At 41.2% G+C, this 21,893-nt stretch overlaps 2 protein-coding genes across 4 annotated transcripts in view; one reads left to right on the top strand and one right to left on the bottom strand.

Moving 5' to 3' along the window:
• Positions 1-6,269: 6,269 nt before the first annotated feature.
• On the top strand, positions 6,270-10,276 carry SLC25A4 (solute carrier family 25 member 4). Its single transcript, XM_028099853.2, has 4 exons — positions 6,270-6,524; positions 7,820-8,306; positions 8,824-8,964; positions 9,837-10,276. The coding sequence occupies exons 1-4, from the start codon at positions 6,414-6,416 to the stop codon at positions 9,992-9,994; spliced, it is 897 nt and encodes a 298-aa protein (XP_027955654.1). The 5' UTR covers positions 6,270-6,413; the 3' UTR covers positions 9,995-10,276.
• Positions 10,277-16,525: 6,249 nt separating this feature from the next.
• The window catches only part of CFAP97 (cilia and flagella associated protein 97), a 40,022-nt gene continuing 34,654 nt past the window's right edge, over positions 16,526-21,893 (bottom strand). For all 3 annotated transcript variants that reach the window (XM_028099740.2, XM_028099741.1, XM_028099742.1), the window contains 2 exons: positions 20,662-20,812; positions 16,526-19,312 (listed from right to left, as the gene is read on the bottom strand). In XM_028099740.2, coding sequence (XP_027955541.1) covers positions 19,191-19,312; positions 20,662-20,812 — 273 coding nt within the window. In that variant the 3' untranslated portion in view covers positions 16,526-19,190. The remainder of the gene's footprint in view (positions 19,313-20,661; positions 20,813-21,893) is intronic.

A 21,893-nucleotide genomic window follows, 5' to 3' on the forward strand; every position in this document is an offset into this window, starting at 1 on the left:
CGTGGTGAAAACAATTTGGGTCCCTTTTTCTCTTCTCCTTTGGCAATGATTTACATATAAGTCCCAGGGATTTCTATAGTACTAAAGATGGAAAGGGAGGGGCATATGGTCTGGATCTTCACCTATCCATGCGGGCATCAGCTGCCAGGTCCTTATTCCCTTCTGGTCTTCGGTCACCATTCCATCAAGGTCATTCTTGACATTTGCCTCATTTCCAACCATGAGGCTCTCCAGGTCTGGCTTGTTTTCAGCTAACTTGGTTGTCCTTGGATACAAAATGCTGTTCTGTTGCTCCCAGGCCACACTGGGGCAGGAGAAACTAATGCGGGCTCTCAAGGTCCTTTGAACCAGCAGGCTGCCCTACAGGTACTGGAATGTATTCTCCTGCTCCCTTATTATCTTCAATGAGCTCTGCAAGGCTGTCTCTGATCTGTGTACTAACACATCACCCAGTCATTTATATCCTGGCTTCTTGCTGCCTCTCTGAGCTGGAGAAGAGTACCGCGCCCGTTTCTCAAGGACCCACACTGACATCTCACTCTTGCTTTCTTCCTACCATACTTCCTTTCTCCCTAGGTTTGGGGAAACTTGGTGTAATCTTTGGAAGGATGGGGTGGGCAGGAAAATTTGCTTTTCTTCAGGTATTCTACCAAATCTACTGTTTATACTTGAAATCCTTCTCTTCTTTTGGAAATTCTAATTCTAATGCCAAGAATAATTTTCATTTTCTCTGCTTTCTGAATGTTTTTCTTTTCCCCTGAGGCCATGACACAGAATGTTTAGCTATCTGCATGAGAAAAGGGTCATGGGATACAAACAAGCATATAGGAAAAAAACCCTCATGCATTAAAATAGCAAAATATTGTTATTCAACAGTACAGAGGAGCAAAAATGGTCTCACTGATAACATTTATTAAACATTGATTTTAATAGTAACAGGGATTATCCTGTTGATGAGGTGAAAGCAGAGGTGCCCCTGCATCATAAAAAAGGTGGTGTGGTGTTTTAGTATACAGGACAGAGACAGAGTTACAGAATTCGTTGAAGTGCTTTTAAAAATGATGCGTAGGGGGGCGCCTGGGTGGCTCAGTCAGTTGAGCGTCTGCCTTCGGCTCAGGTCATGATCCAGGGATCCTGGGACTGAGCCCCGCGTCAGGTTCCTCGCCCAGTGGGGAGTCTGCTTCTCCCTCTGTCTACCGCTCTGCCTACTTGTGCTCTCTCTCTTTCTCTGTCAAATAAATAAATAAAATCTTAAAAAAGAAATGATGGGTAGGGGGGCACCTGGCTGGCTCAGTTGGAAGAGCAGGTGACTCTTGATCTTGGGTGGTGAGTTCAAGCCCCACATTGGGTGTAGAAGTTACTTAAATAAAACTTAAAACAAATTATTCGTAAGTCGTATGAAACACTAAATACTGGGGAAGCCAGTTCAAAAGGTACTTAAAAATCAATCACATCAACTCCAAGTAAGTAACGGCTTTATTCACAAAGAATGCAAGTCAGAAACCAGAAGTGTCAATGTGGAAGGTAGATAGTTATAGTTGGAGGCGTTATTACTACCCATACAATTAAGCTTAATTGTGCAATAAAATACCGAATATGCTTGTTGGAGTCTTGAATAAAGTAAGGAGGAGATGCTAAGGTTATGAATGGCAGAGAAGTTATGGAATTCTCTTTAGCAAGGGGGTCTACCTGTGTTAGTTGGGGCTGAAGAGTGCCCCAGTTCCCCTGCCTCCAGCAACCACTGAGCCACTTTCTCCAGGGATCAGGGCCTTCCAGAAGAAGTCCCTCTCTCTGAACACCTTTTTTATTTTTTATGATTCAGGGACTCCTTTGCCACCAGAAATCACATCCTTTAAATAATAGTGACTAAAATCTTTCTAACCAAACTTTTTGTTTCATAAGCATGCATAAAATGTTAATAAGACAAACTTTGACTGAAGTACCCCATTGACAGTCATTCAGCCAGGAGTACAACCAGATCCCCAGATGGACCCTGTCGCCACTGCATGGGAATCACCATGTAGACACCAGAAGTATGTGTGTTCCTGCCACGTCAGCACCTCTCTCTAGGACAACAATCTTACCTTTCTGATTTTCCTATCACCAGGACCCTCCAAAGTTTTCAGTGTCTAAAGTGAGGATGCAGTAATGCTTGTTGAAAGATTTTGAAAAAGAAAAAAGCGAATGAATGAATAAATAAATTAGGTGTTAGTGGTTCAGATAATTTCTATGTTGATGTGGAAAAGTAGGAGGAAAATGCATACCCAAGGGAGCTGACCACTAAAGGAAGAAGGTTCTAGAATGAACACTGGGTTAAAAAAAAAAAAAGACACATTTTGTAGTTTCATAGTTTTGCTTGGCGTTAGCCAAAACAGGAACTGGTAGTTGAAGCATGTTGAAGGAATCCTCATGACTTCTGAAGGTATGTGGTGTGCATGTTCACTTTAATGGCACCTGATTATAAAGAACTTGTCAATTAAGGTATTGTTCTTATTAGCTAAGCTACCCTGAGCAAGAATTGCAGAGAAATATTGCATTTATTTTGTTTTGCCTTTTTGAAAGCAATGCATCAATGTGAATGTGTCTATTAAATACCTTTGAATGAAATTCAGAAATTCATGTGTGGTCTTACATGATCAAAAGAAATAAATTTTCAGAATTCATTCCTCTCTGCTTAATGCTGAAATTTACCATGTGAATAAATAGTAAGGTATGTTCTAATTACTAACAGTCTTAGATCTACACCTACACACATTGTCAGCACTATCAACAAATCCTTAAATGTTTTTTCTTTATTTCTTGTGCCTTTTACTCTTTAGCAGATCCCATTCTCTATTCCCAGTTTGGTAAAATATGTAAGACTCTAAAAGTTTCCGCTAAAGATAAAAAAAGCTAGCTCAACACCCTACTCTCATTTCTATACAACCCTGGCCCCCCCACCCCACCCCACCACCCAGGCTCCAGGACACCATGCCACATTTGAAAGCAGAGTTTTCTCTCTGATATCCCAGATGTCTTGGGATATCAGGCAGGCAGAAAGCCACTGAGTGCTGGGATCGGTGGGTAGACACATGTTCTGCTGAGCACCATTCTCTCCCCTGCCTGTGTAAGGGATACCTGGATCTTGTGATCACAGGCAGCTCATGCTCCTGAGGGCATCTGAGGTCTCTCTTTTCTGAGAAAGTCCATGAAGGGAGAGGACAGTATAGATTTCCGTGGAAAACCTCTTGTCAAGGATTCCAGCTACAGCTTGCCCTAATGACAGGATAACTGGACAGAAGCCAAGAAGAAATACGATATCTTCCACTTGGAAAATATAAAAAATTATGATTAGTAAAGTCAAGTACAACAAAGATGATAATACTTCCTGAATTAATATAATATTTAATTTAATTTTAATATCTGTTAAAAATCTTCTAGTGATATTTAACTAATTGAACAACTTGATAATAAAAACAATTCCAGACATAGAAGCAAACAAAACTTTTTGTTTTTTTAAGTGGTTAGAGAATCACACATAACTTGTTCTTTTTTAAATATCAATGATCAAATAAATGAGTCATGGTATGGTGATTTCACTAATTAAAGCTATTATAGGAACATAATATATGGCAAACTAGAATTAGTAATCCAAGGCAAATAACAGAGAAAAGAAAATATCTACTTAAGAAGTAGAGTTGCGGGGGCGGGGGGGGGACGTCTGGGTGGCTCAGTCGGTTAAGCATACAACTCTTGGTTTTGGCTCAGGTCAGGAACTTGGAGTCATGAGATTGAGTCCTGCGTTGGATTCTGTGCTCAGCACCGAGTCTGATTCAGGTTCTCTCTCTTCCCAGTCTGCCCCTCCCCCCACTTGCCCATGTGTGTGCATGCTCTCTCTCTCTCTCAGATAAATAAATTAAATCTTAAAAAAAAAAAAAAGAATTAGTGTTGGGATACCTGAGAATGGTATGGTATGAAATTAGACCAAAGAAGTAGAAGGAGGAGGCCTGGGTGGCTCAGTCATTTAAGCTTCTGCCTTCGGCTCAGGTCATGATTTGGGGGTCCTGGGATTGAGCCCTGTGTGGGGCTCCCTGCTCGGCGGGGAGTCTGCTTCTCCCTCTCCCTCTGCTGCTCACCCTGCTTGTGCTCTCTCTCAAATAAATAAATAAATAAAATCTTAAAAAAAAAAAGAAGAAGGAAATAGGCTAGTAGGGCAAATAGACTACTCTATCTACAAAAGAGATACATTTACATCAGAACATGATGTATATCATCATATGGATCTGTTCACATTTAAATAAATAACACTGTTAGAACAATGTAAGAAAAAATATCAAAAGAAAAACAACAAAATGAAAAGTGCTTAACATACTGCTCTAAATATATAAAGAATTTTAAATATAAATACTCTGCTTTCACACCATAGGCAGTCAAGGAAGATTAAAAATGAATACCAAAGGAAAACCCTGACAAACTAAATCGAATCACATGGGATATGTGCAGTTTCACAGCAATTAAAGAGGCACAAATTAGAACTCATAAAATGGCACAAATAACTAAAAGATGCTTTTTTTAAAGGCAGTGTTGGAGGAGGATCTGTAACCATTTGACATTTTGCTGGTGGGCTGCATTATTTCTGAAGAGCGACCTCTCAGTGTGTAGCAAGAGCTAAAAATCTTTTGAAACATTTAATCTACCCATTCCATTTTACAAAAGAGAAAAGAGAAGGAAAAATCATAAAGGGAAAAATGAAATTTGTGCAAAGTACATAGCAGCGTTATTTTTCATAGTAAAAACAAGAAACAGCTCTAATGCACAAAGTGAAATGGTTTAGGCAACTGCTCAATATTAACAGAATGGACTATAGCGCACTATTATGTGGATTAGGTTGATCCATAAAAATCTATACATGAGGCTGTAAGAAATAAAGCTAAGTGACAAATATGTCCACTGCTAAACTGTAAGCTGCTTGGGAGACTGAACCATCTCTTACTCATACTGAATCCGCAGGGTCAAACTTTGTTCCTGGTACGTGATAAATGCTCCAGCGCATGTTGAATGAATGCTTGAATGGCTTTTCTATTAATGCTGAATTCTTGACCTTCTGCCTGCTCTGACCTTGGTAAACTTGCATTTGCTAGCTTTCACACGGCTCGCTTAGATTTCTGGACTCTAGCCTGCCCAGCCTCAAATAAAAGCATACCCTTTGTGGTCCTGGCACCTAACTAGTGACCTCTGCTCTACCGAAGCCTCCATACCCGGGGAGTCAGACAGCTGCAGTTCAATCAACAGCCAACATGAAGTCTGCATTCATCGGCAAGCTTGTGGGGGAAAAGATGCCTAAACTTTGTCAAATGTACAAAACTGGGAAGAAACTCGAGTCTCCCCACTCCTCCGTGCCTAGCCTAAAGAAGCAAATACAGACAAGGATTCGATCTTCTCTTACTTGACATCCCAGTCACCCAGCTACTCTGACGGGAAGGCTAACAACACTAGCCTCAAGAAGCCTCCAGCTGTCCCAGAACATTCTGCCCAGAATATGTCCCGAGATTCCGTTGACAGCGGAGTAGCACATGAAGCCCTTTCGGGATTTACAAAAGAAGTGTCCAGTCCCCCCTGCACTCGGGCTTTCCCCTTTGCTGCTGGCGCTGGATGCCAGGCCCATAAGTATTTCATGGTAGAAAGAATGATTGAATGATTGAATGGCGGGAAGAGGGGATTCGGCAGGTTGCCAGATTATCTGGTAATCACAGCATCAAGTAACGTTAGCATTTATTTTGGAGGATCTTAATTTATTTGCGAGAGCACACAACTCTGAATTCAGAGGCCCAAATCCAAGCAGTGAGCGTGGTGAGGGACACCGTTACAAGGAAGAGGAAAAAAACCCAGCCTGAACTCCCTTGGCCAAGCAGCGGGTCCCGTGCAGGCCCGAGATTAAAGAAAGCCCTGCTTGAGGCATCGGTCCCGTGGTCCGTCCCCGGGTCGGCCCCAGCCAAAGCCTTCTTGTGCTATAAATACAGCGGCCCACATGCTGCAGAGACACGGTGTTCCCTCTGCTCGCCGGGACAGATAACATGAATTTGCCCTTTAAACGTCCCAAGCTGAAGGCACAGCCCCCCGCCCACCCCTACCTCCCGGAAGCGCCTTCGCTCCGGTTGCCCTCTGCCGAGGAGGGGGACGGCGAGGGGGTGTCCAAGCACCTGCCCAGCCAATGCGCAGTGCGCGCGCGGCCCCCGGGGGTGCCTCCTCCTCTCGCGAGAGACTGGGCGGGGGATATAAGGAGGGCTGCGGGGGGAGCCGAGCGGCCCCTTAGCGTCGCGCAGGGACGGAGAGCGGGTGGCCGTGCCTGGCCGGGCGGAGGCGAGAGCGAGAGCGAGAGCGCGAGCGCGAGCGCGAGCGCGGCTCCCGGAGGCTGTGTGCGCCCGGCTGTCACCATGAGTGATCACGCGTTGAGCTTCCTGAAGGATTTCCTGGCCGGCGGCGTCGCCGCTGCCGTGTCCAAGACCGCGGTCGCCCCCATCGAGAGGGTCAAACTGCTGCTGCAGGTAGGGACGGCGCGGGCGCAGCGAGCCGGGTGCGGGCCGGGCAGGGCGCGCGGGACGCTGGCGAGCCGCAGCGGCCAGGGGGAGCGGGGCGGGCCAGCCGCGCAGCCAATCTGTGCTAGGCCACAGGCCCCGGCGCCCGGCCTACGCGAAGGGGAAGGTGCCCTCTGCGTAGACAGGTCCAGCGTCAGTAGCAGATTCCTGGTGTCGGGTGGCGCCCAGCGTTCGGGTGTCTATATATGGAAACCCACCCGGGGTAGGTTACAGCCAGCCAGATCCTGCTCCTGGGACAGCACTGACCCTCTACTTAGGCCTCCTAGGTCGGCCTCGCCTTTAGAATTTCAGTGTCCCTTGCACCCTTTTTCCTGCATCTACCTTCTACAATACAAAACCTCAGAATAATTATTACTCAAAAACTCGCGTAGTGTGTCCCGTGCACCATGCTGTAGGCTGACATATATTTCATTTATCTTTGTATAACCTCTGTTAGATACTATTCCCCCTATTTTGCAGCTGAAGAAAGAGGTTTTGAGAGATTAAACAGTTTTCAGAGCAGACTCATATTGTCTTACTTACCCCGTCCCTCAGTCTTTCCCTCTGCAGTCTGGTCTCCGGTTTATCAGTCTCCTCCTCCCCTCATCCTGTCGTGTTTGTCTCTACTTGCCCAAAAGGCAAGGGCCCCTCAATGAGAAACTCAGCCTCCTCAATTTGGGAGTCAAAATTATCATAAAGAAAAAACCCAACTGCTCACTCACAGTAACAAACCCCTCAATAATCAATTACTTGGATAATCTGCTTGAAAATTTTCAGGCTGTAATACCTAGTGGATTTATTCTACTTCTGTGAGAGCATCTACTCCTCAGAGGTCCTGGTCTCCAGGGAGATTCAGTGAGACTGAGGAATCATTATCTCCTGCCTGTCCATCATGTTTGTTATATCAGAGCAGGTGTCCTTTAGGGCAGGCATCTTTAATCATTTCAATCTCCCGATGAGCCCCTAGTGTAGTTCTGGCAGTGCGTAAATGACTCTACAATGAAATCTTTTCAGTTTATTTGGGGAAGAACCTTTTCTCTCAAGTGCCCTGATAATTGAGGCAAAAGTGGATTTTTTTGGCTTGTTATCCAGGTAGCCAACGTGCTTACTTAGATTTAGTTAATATCTACTTGATTTCCCCCTATATTTTTTTAAGAAAGAAAATCAGAGCGTTGTACACGTTCATTTGCTCAGGTCCTCTTTCCTTCTCCCTCTGCTCTGGCCATCCTTACCCAATTCCTCCCCTCCCTCCCCTCCCCACACAGGTCCAGCATGCCAGCAAACAGATCAGTGCTGAGAAGCAGTACAAAGGGATCATTGATTGTGTGGTGAGAATCCCCAAGGAGCAGGGCTTTCTCTCCTTCTGGAGGGGTAACCTGGCCAACGTGATCCGTTACTTCCCCACCCAAGCTCTCAACTTCGCTTTCAAGGACAAGTACAAGCAGATCTTCCTGGGGGGTGTGGACCGGCATAAGCAATTCTGGCGCTACTTTGCCGGTAACCTGGCTTCCGGTGGGGCAGCTGGGGCCACCTCCCTCTGCTTTGTCTACCCGCTGGACTTTGCTAGGACCAGGTTGGCTGCCGACGTGGGCAAGGGTGCCGCCCAGCGCGAATTCAGTGGTCTGGGAGACTGTCTCACCAAGATCTTCAAGTCCGATGGCCTGAAGGGTCTATACCAGGGTTTCAGCGTCTCTGTCCAGGGCATCATTATCTACAGAGCGGCCTACTTTGGAGTCTATGATACTGCCAAGGGTGAGAGAGGGGCCTCAGGGGCTGCGGAGTGGGGAGGAGGAAGGTCCCCAGGGGTCTGTAACTCATGAAGGACCGGATATTTATTAATCTTGGTTTTGTTCTAGTCCCTGGGCTAAACGATGCTTCTGAAGGAGGAGGTGGTAGGGTGTGGATAAATAGCTAAAGGACTCTCCTTGTCCCCTTCTGAAATAAACTCTGGCCTTCAGATATTCAGAGAGGAAGAAGGGGAGGCTGCTTTCCCCCTTGCCACAGCTCTGTCAGTGACCAAGTTGAACTTGGAGCCACTTCAACATGCCCTGTACACTGGGCACAACGCTGGCTTCCCTGGATCCGGAGGGCAGTCCCCGGCTTTGGTTGGCTGCCTGGTTGTGAGGCATCCATAAGGGTCAGGTTCTTCCAGAAGGGTAGGGCATGGAGTCGGAGGTACGGTAGCCTCTTCTCCATCCCTACTTGCTTTTGGCTGAGCTGCTGAGAGAAATCACTTCACAGCCATTTGGCTTCTTGCCTCTGCTCACAGGGATGTTGCCTGACCCCAAGAATGTGCACATTATTGTGAGCTGGATGATTGCCCAGAGTGTGACAGCAGTCGCAGGGCTGGTGTCCTACCCCTTTGACACTGTCCGCCGTAGGATGATGATGCAGTCTGGCCGGAAAGGGGGTAAGCCTGACACCTACTGGTCTCTTATTTCTCTGCCCAAGGGGGAATCACTGTTCAGTGCTCTTTCTAGTCTTCACTGTTCTGGTTGTTAAAATTACGTGGTAAGAACTTAGGAAAGCAGCTTCAGAGTCAGTCCCCCTTAACACTGCCGTTAACTGTTCCTTCAGAGAAAAGAATGTGTTCCTATGAAAGAGATAAGAACATCAAAAATGAGATATTTAGAGGTGAACTTAACTAAGTAATATTATAGAGGCGGTAGGCCCTTTTCGCTTAGAACCTGGGTACAGAAATACAGGAAATTAATTAGCTAGTTTACTTAAAAATAATTCTTGCTTTTGTTATCTAGCCGTTACAAGTGTTAGTGGGAGAGGGTGCTTTTGCTGGGTGACATGCCCTGAAGCCGTTTTGGCTTACAGAGGTTGAAACATGAAACTGCCATTTTTAGCGTCGAAAAGTCAAATATTAGTTCCGTTTGCTTCAACCTAACAGTTGTATCTCTTTTAACTGTGACACCTTGGGCAATATAATCTGAGACTCTGCCCATAAAATTTTCTTTTCTCATCCCTAAAAAGGGGGACCACGCAGCTTACTACTTCCACTCCACCCCAGCCCCTCCCATTTTACAGTCTGACCATGTGAGTTAGCTAGTTAACTGCCCTAGTTCTTCACCTGACTTTGGCTGGAAAGAGTAGGACTGACAAGAGATGCTGCCTGACAGTTACGCAGGGAAGCGGGTGTCTGGCTGGACACCACAGAGTTGGGGCTTAGGGCTCGAGTGACTGACTTTTCTAACACTGCGTGTAGATGTCTTTCAGAGGGAAAGCCTCTTTCCTCCAGAATTACAGAGCCCTTACCAACATTTGTTTCCACAGCGGATATCATGTACACTGGGACGGTGGACTGCTGGAGGAAGATTGCAAAAGATGAAGGAGCCAAGGCTTTCTTCAAAGGTGCCTGGTCCAATGTGTTGAGAGGCATGGGCGGAGCTTTTGTACTGGTGTTGTATGATGAGATCAAAAAATACGTCTAATATAGTTACAACCCAAGGTCATTGGTTCCAGATCCATTGTGTGGTTTAACAGACTTTTCCTATGGGAAGTAAAAGAAAGATCTGGGATAAAACCAGACTGAAAGGAATACCTCAGGAAAAAAAAGCTTCACTGAGTGTTCATTAAACCACAAATGTATTTTGTATTTATTTTACATTTAAATTCCCACGTCAGATAGAAAATAACTTATCATACTTGTACAATTAACTGAAGAACTGATAATGAAGAAGATAGCCGAATGTGAAATCTCAATAAAGACCACTTCATGCACCATGTTTTTTTGAATTCTTATTAACTGCTACGTGGATTTAAACGTAAGACCATAAATGCATGTTCTCTAGCATGACTCACTTACATAACTCAGTGGCCCAGCTTTTGAATGTCAGATGTTCTACTATGTATCACATGAGTACCTACAATGCTAAAAAGTTCTGATTTTCAAACTTTGCAGCTTTTACCCACTTTCTTTTTCTCTTACCTCGTGCTGTGGTGCTGGGGGCCCCAAGGTGGTGGCATGGATCCTGGCTTTCATAATCCCACCTGATTTTTTGCACTTTTCATGCAATCTTCAGGAACTCTGAGATTACACTAAACAGTTTCAGGAATTCTGCAAGATTAGGAAATGTTCTGTTTCGGGGCCTGTAGAGAACTGATACCTAGAATTTTATGACAGGTGGGCATTGACAATCAGCTAGCAGGCTAGTATTTAGTACCTGTTAGGCTATGTGGAAGATATAAAAAGACAGGAACCCACTCTGGAAGAAACTTCCGTGGGGTTAGGAGGGAGGAGTGAAATGGCCGTCATTATATAATGCAATGTCTAATATAATCCTGGTTGAGTAGGACGAGAAGGGGTAACATGAAATGTGGGGAGTGGCAGGAGGGGGAACAAAAGAAAATAGAGTTAGATACTCAAGTATACAAAGTATCTGCCAGCACTTCTTTACGGTAACAATTTATCAAGATCTAGAGGCAAAGTCAGTTTTGGATTTGATTCTCATAAACTAGTGAGCAGGAGAAAAAATTAGTTTCTAGTTGGAAAGACCACAAACAGTTCATAGAGCACGAGCCTGTTAGTGATTTGCTGGAAGCCAGTCCCTATACCCTAGGCAAAGCTTGAAAGGCCCATGTGTTTTATGTTTTCCCTGATGGATGGTTTGAGGGGTGCAGTGACTCTGTACCTCCTGTTCACCCTCCTTCCCCCCAAGCTCTTCCACCTACTCACTCCTACCTCCCCAGTAAAAAATCGGCTGCTTTGTTTTACCACAATATCCAAGGTTACATCTGTCCCTACTGTAGTGCATGTCTATGCCGATGGAACAGGTGAAAGCGCGAAAAAGTTTCTCAATCCTGTCATAGACCTTCTGGATACATTATATCCTCATGTTGCTTTTCATCCCGTGGATGGGATGAATGGTCCAAACTCTGTTGCTGATGGAGAGGAAAGAAAAGCAGGGCAGGCTAGTAGGGCAGATACTTTCATGGAGCTTATCTTAAAGTAAGGCCAGCAGCCCTTTCAGTATTTTGAAACCTAAGAGTTAGGTGAGGGAGGAGCCATGAAAAGCAGCTGGGAATGGAAAGCAATGAATGAAACAGTAGGTTCTCCCAGCCCAACCAAGAACCAAAATTGTTTTCTAGTCTTTTAACTGGGTCCTCCCGGGCATGGAACAGGAAACGGAGAGGAGAAGTCACCATTTATTAAATAGTACACGTTATCTGCCTTGTGCGTGTGATCCGGTCAGCCTCCCGGCTCTGCTGGGGTTCCCTGGATTGTACTCAGGGAGTGCAAATTTGCCTAAAGACTCCTAGAACGAAGCCTCTGTCAGGATGCTGTCATCTGGTAAGGGACATCCTACCTTTACAAATCCCCTCACAGGACCATCACTCTGCCAAGCTGTCATACTTGGAAGTTCTGGGAAGATGCAAAGGGTTTAAACTAACAACTCAGACTTGAGCCTTCTGCCCTCAGGAATTCGTCATTAGTCCCCTTTCCTGCAAAGCTCTCTCCCTAAATGCAGCCCTGCTCTTACCAATTCTTAAGAATTCTCTTAAAAAAAAAACAAGTGTGTTTGTGGTTTATAAAGCATTTCCATATTGGCAGACTAGGTAATGCAAACAGTGCTCCCTCTGAAAACAACTAGAAAAGGGCTTCAAAGTATTTACAATAAAAATCTGCTTGAAGGCACTGGGGAGCTAGTAAGGCACGTGAAATTACGGGGCCAAGGCCACGATTTGGAGGAAGACAACCCTGAGAAATGATCCTAGTATCAGAGGGTCAGTTTTCCCCAGGGAGGATCTTCAGTATGTGGAAAACAGAGCCGCAGGGATGAGGAACTAGAAACAGAAAACCTCTTGGGGAAAAAATGACAAAACCCAGAATCCAGGGCCTTCCAAGGAAGGGGAACCCTCCTGGTAAACATCCATGTGGGGACCAGTACCCCGAAGGGCGACACTGTAACAATAAGAGAGTATGGGAAATATAGCCCCTGTGGTCACTGATGCCCACTCCATCTCTGTTTTAACACAATTTGAGACTTCAAGCACCCTTGCTGCCTGCCAGGAGCAAAAGTAAATCCTGTCTGGAAGAAAACACCATCCAGAGCAGGGGTCAACAAACTCTTTCTCTGAAGGACAAGACAGTAAATATTTCAGGCTTTGTTGGCCAGATGGTTTTTGACACAACACAGCTTTGCCACATTGCAAAAGCAGCCTTGGACAAGTAAAATGAAGGAGGCATGGCTGTGTTCCGGAAAACTTATGTACGAACACTGAAATGTGAATTTCATATAATATTCACGTGTCACAAATATTTCTTCTGATTTTAAAAAACCATTTAAAAAGGTAAAAGCCACAAAACAGACACTAGGCTGCTGGCTCATTGGCTGTAAAGTTGCTGACCCCTGATCTAGAGTTTCAAGTTTTTTTCTACAATTTTTCGTATAAACCCAAAACAGAATCATAACTTTAAAACATCCTATTAAAAATATATTCTAGGGGCGCCTGGCTGGCTCTGTTGGTTAAGCATCCAACTCTTGATTTCAGCTCAGGTCATGATCTCAGGATTATGTGATTGAGTCCCATGTTGGGCTCCACGCTGAGCGTGGTGGAGCCTTAAGATTCCCCCTCTCTCCTTCTCCCCCTCCCATGCTCACAGGCATGATCACTCTTAAAAAAAAAATATATATATATGTATGTATATGTATATGTAGATATATATATATGTTCTAAAAGAGCCCATGGGTTAAAAAGTAGAAATCACAGTGGAAACTTGAAAATATTCTGAACTTAATGAAAAGAAAAATACCATTTTATCACAACTGTGGGAAACAGCTAAAGCTATGCTCAGAAGAAACTGACAGCCTTCAATGCACCTACTGGAAAAGGAGAAAGGCTGGGGGTCTGGGTGACTCAGGAGAGCATGCAACTCTTGATCTCGGGGTCGTGAGTTTGAGCCCCAAATTGGGCGTAGAGTTTACTGAAAAAAAAAAAAAAAGGCTGAAAATCAGTGAACTACACATCCATTTCAAGGAATTAGAAAAATAACGGCAAATTAAGCCCAAAGAATAAAGCTGAAAGCCGATAATTAAGGTAACGGGTATCATTCATAAAAAAGAGACAACATGCCACATGAACTACATAACTAAATGTGAAAGGTAAAACTTCTAGAAAACAATATAGCAGAATATCTTCATGAGCTTGGGTAAATGAAAATTTCATAAAATCCAACATTTAAAAAAAGTACTATAAAAGATTGATAAAGTGGACTAAAGTAAAATTAAGCATTTCTGTCCATAGACATCATTTATAGTGAAAAAGCAAGCCAGAATGGGAGAAAATATTTGTAACACAACTCACACTGGAACTGTATTGTATCCAGAACATGCAACTGCTCCTACAAATCAACAAGAAACAGACACTCAACCCATAGGAAAATAGGCACTTCCACTAAAGATATCCCAATGGCCAATAAACACGAAAAGGTGTTCAATCTCGTATTAGAGCACTGTGACTAAATCACGTGATAATACTGCACGCACACCCACCCAAACGGTTAAATGGAAACGACTGACACTAAATGTCGGTGAGGACATGGAGCAACAGGGACTAGTTAGTACACTCACGCTGGAAAACTCCAACCATGTGGCCTCTATAACCGAGCAACTCCACTCCTAAGTACATGCCAACCCAGTGCAGGCACATGTAATCAAGACACATCTACAGAGAATCTTCATATTAGCATTACTCATAATAACCGAAAACCTGGCAACCACCTCAAAGGTCTGTCAACCACAGAATGGAGAAATAAATCCTGGTGTGGTCATACGCTAGAATACAGAAATGAGAACTAATGAATTACAGCGGCATGCAACACCATGAAAGAACGTCAGAAACATAATAAATATGCTCTGCAAAAGCAGGCAGACACAAAAGAATCTAGTTCTATTCATATGACAATCAAAAACAGGCAAAACCACACTAGCGTGTTAGAAGTCTAGATAGCAGTTACTTTTGGCAAAGAGCGTCATGACTGAGAGGGAGTGCCGCCCCCCTGCCCAGGGATCTTGTGAGTCCTAGCAATATTCTAACTTTGGATCTGGTTAGTGGTGATGCACGTGTTTGCTTTGTAACAATACACAATGTATGTAACAGCAACAATTTATGTTTTGTGCCTCTTTCTGTAATATTTACATAAACAGTTAGCAAAATCTTTGGAATGCCATTCTCATGTCCCTCTGACATTCCCCAAAATATAATTTCAAATTATATCTTCTCAAATTAATGGTAGAATTAGGTTTTTCTAGTTAGTATACATAACTACATGCAAAGATGATATATTTACTTAGTACCAGGTTTTTTCTTCATGAAATAAAACATTCTCAGAATAAAATAAAGAAAACAAAGCATACTGCAAACTTAGAGATCAGCTATAATTTCCAAATACATGAAATAAATGTGTGATTGTTGGTAAAGACTATCATTGTAACATAAATACTGTAAGAATTTGGAACCATAGTTTTTAATAGTTTTTTGGTGACTAAACGTTTTTTTACCATCTTACAATAGTGGATGTGAAATTAGGTTCCTAGGAAAAAACCCCATGTCTCATTATAGTAAATTAATGACATGTTACCTCTTAAGTTTTACTTTGTAAAACAGTAAACCCTTAAAAACATCATCTTAGAATAAATAGTGCAACTTACCTGAACTTAATGAAGTATACTTTGAAAGAGGCATAGAACTTTAAGCCTGCATCATGGTGGCTCCAGAAATCTCTCTCGGTGGCTTAAAAAAACAGTCACCAGAACTTTAAAATCAAAACTTTCTGCTATGATGTAATCTTATTTGCTGTAAGCAATCTTGAACTCTGCAGTTGGGAGCTCAAATACACTACTGCTGGAGCTGCTCCGTGATTTATTCCAATGGCATTGTTGCTATTAAATCCTCATAAAAAAAGGTCCTAAACTGATGTTTTAACAGTAAGTTTTAAAAAAGGGTATTTCTTATCACTCACAATGCATGTGAAATGTTGAGGTCTTAAAAAAACATTCCGGGCACCTGGATGGCTCAGTCGTTAAGCGTCTGCCTTCGGCTCAGGTCGTGATCCCAGGGTCCTGGGATCGAGCCCCGCATCGGGCTCCCTGCTCAGCGGGAAGCCTGCTTCTCCCTCTCCCACTCCCCCTGCTTGTGTTCCTGCTCTTGCTATCTCTCTGTCAAATAAATAAATAAAATCTTTTCTAAAAAAATAAATAAAATTCCATGAGGCTGTAAGAGTGTCCAATGCAGCATTATAGCAAGTTTACAGAACAAATTAGACGATGTGGTTTGAAGAGATAATGACCAACAATGTAATTATAAGCAAACTCTTTCCCACATAAATGTCATACTTTCAAGGATATAAATAGCTAATACCCTCTCCTCCTTCCAACTTCATTCTAACTCTTAGGCTTGTAAAAGCACATAAAGTTATTATTCTAATGTTTAAAATGAGAACAAGAAAATGCAGTTGACACTTCTTAATTTATGGGGAAGAAAAAGAAAATGCACTTGAGAGATGGGTACAGGATCAAAACTCAGTTATCTTTAATCCTTTCATTTCTTTCTTCACTATGTCAAGCTAATTCTTCAGGCCTAAAACATGTAACAGACTGGGAAATTAAAAAAAGATGTTGATTTTTAAGTTTATTACTAATTTATTCATGGAAATAAAGTAGCCATTACCATTAAGAACATTTTTTAGGATGGTATACAATCACGTATAGGTTAAGATTTTGGCATTTAAGATATTAAGCATTTTATGAATTTAATTAAAATATACTAAATTCAACTTGTGTCTCCAACTTTATATTGGTCATAATACTTTTCACAGTGTGCAGTATTTGAATCTGAAGATGAGAAGCACACAAGCATCACAATGACCTCTTTTTAAAGTTGTCTAGCTATCCATTTTGGACATTGGGTTAATGGTTTGGAAACAACTGCATTACACTACATTTATAAGCAAACCAGAAACATTTTATTTGGAGAATGCAGCTTTTTAATGGAGATTGAAAAAAAGTACGGAAAGTGTGAGATAACAGCTATCCCTTAGGAAATAATCTTAATAGTTCAAAACCTTTCATAAAATCTTATTAAAATTTAGGAGGCAACATTAGTTTAACATTTGACAGATAGGAGAACAATTCTCAGTAAGAATCTTGCCTAGTAATATTAGATCTTGGATTAGTGTAATTTCTAGTTGCAGATGTAAATCTTCAAAGAATATATGTATTAGGTCCAAGTGAACCAAATATTTAATAGTGCTAGATGATCCTTTACCTTTTTATAAGTTCTTGAAAATGAAAATAATATACTTATGATTCCTTCGTAAAAGTGTCCCTAAACCATAACAACTTCAAAGTACCTTGACTTTTATCAGAGAATAGCATATTCAAATCCTATCCTTCTATTTTTACTTATCATATAGGAATAATAATGACAATGGAATTATAAATTCTGCCTTGAAAAGATGAATATTGTTGCTCTTCTCAACGTTTACTTCAAGTTGAATCCCTGCTATCAGCAATACTTAGATTAACCTCCCTTGTCAAAGCAGTAAAAACTAAAGGCATTAAATTAGTATCTAAAATCAAAGTATAGCTTTATCTATAAAATTATGTGTTGTATCCGGACATAGGGCAGCAAAGGCCATATAAAATATATTCAGAGACTAATGTCATTATGAATGTAAAAGGTTTTAAAGGTTTCATATATACATATATTTTTCCCTAACAATTTAAAACTCAATTTTTAAAAACTGGCTTACAATATCAGGCAGGTGTCCAAATGCTGAGTTTTAAATTCAGCATTATCTTAACTCTTTGTAAAGATAAGTTGTTATACAAACATTGAAAGGGCAATAAGCTAAAAACACAACAAAACAAAACACCCTTGGTTTAGTATAACTACGATTAATAAATAAAGCAGAGCACTAAATGATCTAAGAACCTGGTCACCAGAACAGAGTATCAAATAACAATGAACGAACATTACAGCCCAAAGAAAGCAGCAGAAAAATCTCACAGGTTGTGTTCATGTGAATTTTTTTTTTTTTAACACCACTGTTCCCACACTTCACAGGCCCTATCCTAGACAAAAATCTATCAATACCAACTTAATACCAAGAAATTCTGAACTGATAATTTAGCAAAATGCAGTTTGGCTTACTGCCCAAGGTGGTAAGAAAAATAAGTTCAGGAAAACATGCTACAAAGCTTGTGTTAACCTGGAAAAATAAACAACAAATATTATTGTGGCTACAGATCAAGAATTTGCTTTAAAAAAAGAAAGATTTGGCATTTAAAATGGAAACTTTCCAGTACATTCCCAAGGTATACTGAAAAGGCCAGTAATGAAACAATGATAACCAAGAGAGCAGAAGCACCCACAACTGAGATATACTTCGTTCTATGAAATGAGAGTCCACGGGTTTGACAGAAAAATATTCTAATTTCAAAAGTCAACTATACAACACCCTATTTGCCATTACTAATTCCATTAAGAATACTAGGATTTCAAAAGTGGCATTGTAAAAAATGGTACTTCCAGGATTCAACCCAAAAGCCCAAACGAAACAATACAAGAATATTAGATGACATTTAAAGTAGCCTCAACAAATGTGTGATATTTCTCCTTTACCATTTATATTTTAGTTTTCTTTCTCAGCTCTTAAAAACTGTAGTTGGAATTTCTAAAGCTTCAAGACCGTGCATTTCTTATCTTCTCTCTTAATACAGCAAACACTAAACATAACACAACTTGTCAACAGTTATCTCTTGAATCACTGTTCTGACACAACTGAGGATCTGCTTCTCGGCTCCTCAAACTGGTGGTGCTGTTTTGCTCAACAACTATTTGCTTATGGTCATACCTGGTCCTTGGACAACCTATTCACAATGTAGTGGACTGTAGCTCTAAAGTCTACCTCATTTCTCAGAATCATCAGTGGTATTTTACCTCAACGTGTAAGAATATGGAAGAGGGCCTTCCAAGTTGAACTTCCTAATACAGTTTGAAATGGTCTGGAATGGTTGATCACATTTTTAAGATCTAACTCAGCACACTTATACAGAGGTAGTAGGTGCCTTTGGTGAATCACAAGGACTGCCCCAGCACAAGCTTCTCTCAATCTACTCACCAAATCTAAATCGGCTCCCCCAATGAAAACAAGTTCAAGTTCTGTTTCATAATAAGAAAGTGTACAATCAAGTCTTACAATCAAATTCTGAGTTATACCACCTAAATTCTGGAGCAAAGAGAAAAATTCAAATTTAGGAGCTATGCTCATGGTTTAAAGCTTCTGAAAAACCACATAAAACAAGAACAATATTGTTAACATCTTGGGTCCAATGTGCTATAGTGATATTATCATAATTGTTTCATCAGTATAAGAGCTGAATCAATTTCTATGTTGAGAAAATATACATGCATACTACCATTTCTCTATCAAATACATATACATCTCATAGAAACACATCCTCATAGGAAACACTGATTTTACATTGTCTTTTTGAGAACAATTTTGCATTGAATTACAATAAAATTACAACTCGTTGTATATCTTAAATTAGAGATGTTTACACAGAGAATTGTACAAGAGCACTTCAATAAGAACTGAACAATGCTTAAAGCAAAAAGTTTTTATAACCAAGCTGTACGAACATTAGGGGGCTTAGGTCTTAGCAACAGCCCTGTGTCAAAAACTGGTCGCTCACTCTTACAACTGAGACCACTGGTAGCACTGGATGTTCTAGAAGCTCCTCCTGAAAATATAAGAAGAAAAAAAATAATTTTATTTAAACTAAATAGATACATCATCACCTGATAAACTTCCTCTCCTAATTTAAAGTCCAGAATAAATTTTTCTTCCCTATCTCACATGCATTTTTATTAGTCTAATATAATTCTCAAACAGGAATGCACTTCAGAATTCCCTGTGGAAATTAAACATGTATTAATAAACATGCCCAGACACTCAACACTAGGGGATTCTGATTCAACAGATTTGGGATGGGAATTAAGGTTTTAAAAAGCTGCTCAAATGATTCAAGTGAAAAAAACAAAAAAAACCTTTGTATAACCACTTATGAATTTATTCAACAAATAATTTACCACATTCAAGGCACAATGCTAAGTACGAATTACTGGAACAAGAACCTATCCTAGTCACTAATTATACCAAGGAAGTGATGCTTGAAGAATGAAATGAATGAACGTAATTACTGGTCATGTGAGTGTTTAACACTCACATGAGCACTGGGGAGTTGGGACATTTTAAGTGGGCCCAAATTTCTTCTAATATTGGCTTCTCTTTTTTATAGTTTAGAACGCATACGTGAAATAACAGCACAGACTTCTGTACATGAGAATGTCTGGCCTTTCTGTGTCACATACCCCAGCGCTAAGTGGTCACGCATGCTACATTCTCTGGGATATACCACGAGCTGGGTGTGTGCTGATCACAACAGATCAACCATCAGGAGGGATTATATCTCATGACTCTACAGACTAATTCCTGTTTTAGATATCCAGTGAGGAAGACAAAGTACATATAAGGGCTGGAAGATACTAACAATAATTCTTAACTGGCTAGAGGGAATGTTTCAGCAACAGCGTTATCTACTCATGTCTTCCTTCAATAAATGTAATGAAATTAAGCCTCTCCATTATCGAAGATACTACTGTTCTTACAGGTTTCTTTCCTTTGCTGCCATTACATGCTGTGAGTGAAGCCTGAAATTAAGTGAACTAACAAAAGACAAAACATTCCAGTGAAAAATAACAGTGCATTCCAGAAGTCGGCTATTTTAAACTCTAGCCAATAATACGTTATTTTTTATTTTTTAAATTTTTTTTAAAGATTTTATTTATTTAACAGAGAGAGAGAGACAGCGAGAGAGGGAACACAAGCAGGGGGAGTGGGAGAGGGAGAAGCAGGCTTCCCGCTGAACAGGGAGCCCAATGCAGGGCTCGATCCCAGGACCCTGGGACCATGACCTGAGCCGAAGGCAGTAGCTTAACCAACTGAGCCACCCAGGCGCCCCCATGTTATGTTTTTTAAAAAGGATGAAATACACAAACGTAAATACAAAATAATTCTGAATATGCTTACTTAATGGGCTATACTGGCCAAGAGTTGATCTCACTCGTCTTGGGGACGGTGATGAGCTGAGATAACCCATATTGCGATGATAGTCCATCAGTTGGTCAGAGCGTTTCATACCAACTGTTGGTTTCACAGCTTCAAGCCTTTTCAATAAAGCCTTCATTTAAAGACAATTAATTTGAAAAAAAAAATAAAGACAATTAATTTGAAAGTCAATGTTAGGTAAGTATCAATAAGCAGGAAGTTATAGTAATAACTTAGCAAAACAGCAGTAAGTTTTTAAAAAGGCAAATACTTTTTAAAAAATTTTAATTCCAGTATAGTTAACACAGTGTTATATTAGTTTCAGGCGTACAATACAGTGATTCACCAATTTTATACAGTATTCACGTGCTCATCATGACAAATGTACTCTTAATCCCCATCCCCTATTTCATCCACCCGCGCCCCAGCCCCCACTCTGGTAACCATCAGTTTGTTCTCTATAGTTAAGGGAGGGTCTGCTTTTTTGGTTGTCTCTCTTTTTGTTCTTTGTTTTGTTTCTTAAATTCCACGTATCAGTGAAATCATATGGTATTTGTCTTTCTTGGACTTATTTCGTTTAACATTATACTCTCTAGATCCATCCATGTTGCAAATGGCAAGGTTTCATTCTTTTTAATGGCTGAATAATATTCCATTGTATATATACATCTTTTCTGTCCATTTATCTCTCCGTGGACACTTGGACCGCTTCCATTGTCTAGCTATTGTAAATAATGCTGTGATAAACATAGAGGTACAGATATTCCTTCAAATTAGTGTTAAATAGGAAAATACTTGATAGATCCTTATATTACAGATTTTAAATCACTTTTGAGATACTATATGAAAAAAATATACTTTCAGAAAAATCTAAGGGTCCACCTATCCTGTAAAACCACTATGATTTTAAAACCTGATCACAGGCACGTCTCTCTGTCAGCTTACAGTTTTAGGAAAGGTGCTATAAGCTGAAATTCCTAAACCACAGAACGGTCATAATGGGAGTAATATAACGCTAAAAGCCCGTTGTGTTCAGCCCTAGAAATCACCATAAACCTATCTAAACTACTATAAATTCTATATACGATTACAGAGCCCTGGCTTTCAACCTGTTTACTTTCCACTTGGGCCCCAACAGAGGACACTGAGCAGAGGCCAAGTGCCCAGGGCTCTCAGGCCCCCACTCCCACTATCGGCCCCTCTATGCTTGCCAT

This window comes from Eumetopias jubatus, unplaced genomic scaffold (assembly GCF_037043125.1).
Source record: "Eumetopias jubatus isolate StellerSeaLion01/CBP00866 unplaced genomic scaffold, mEumJub1_p1.0 scaffold_2, whole genome shotgun sequence".
NCBI classification, from domain to species: domain Eukaryota; kingdom Metazoa; phylum Chordata; class Mammalia; order Carnivora; family Otariidae; genus Eumetopias; species Eumetopias jubatus.

Bases quoted from the DNA above. Each gene is read 5' to 3' on its own strand.
- SLC25A4 (XM_028099853.2), top strand. From the start codon at position 6,414: ATGAGTGATCACGCGTTGAGCTTCCTGAAGGATTTCCTGGCCGGCGGC. The intron at 8,307-8,823 runs GTGAGAGAGGGG...CTCTGCTCACAG, and splicing joins AGTCTATGATACTGCCAAGG to GGATGTTGCCTGACCCCAAG. The intron at 8,965-9,836 runs GTAAGCCTGACA...TTGTTTCCACAG, and splicing joins GCAGTCTGGCCGGAAAGGGG to CGGATATCATGTACACTGGG.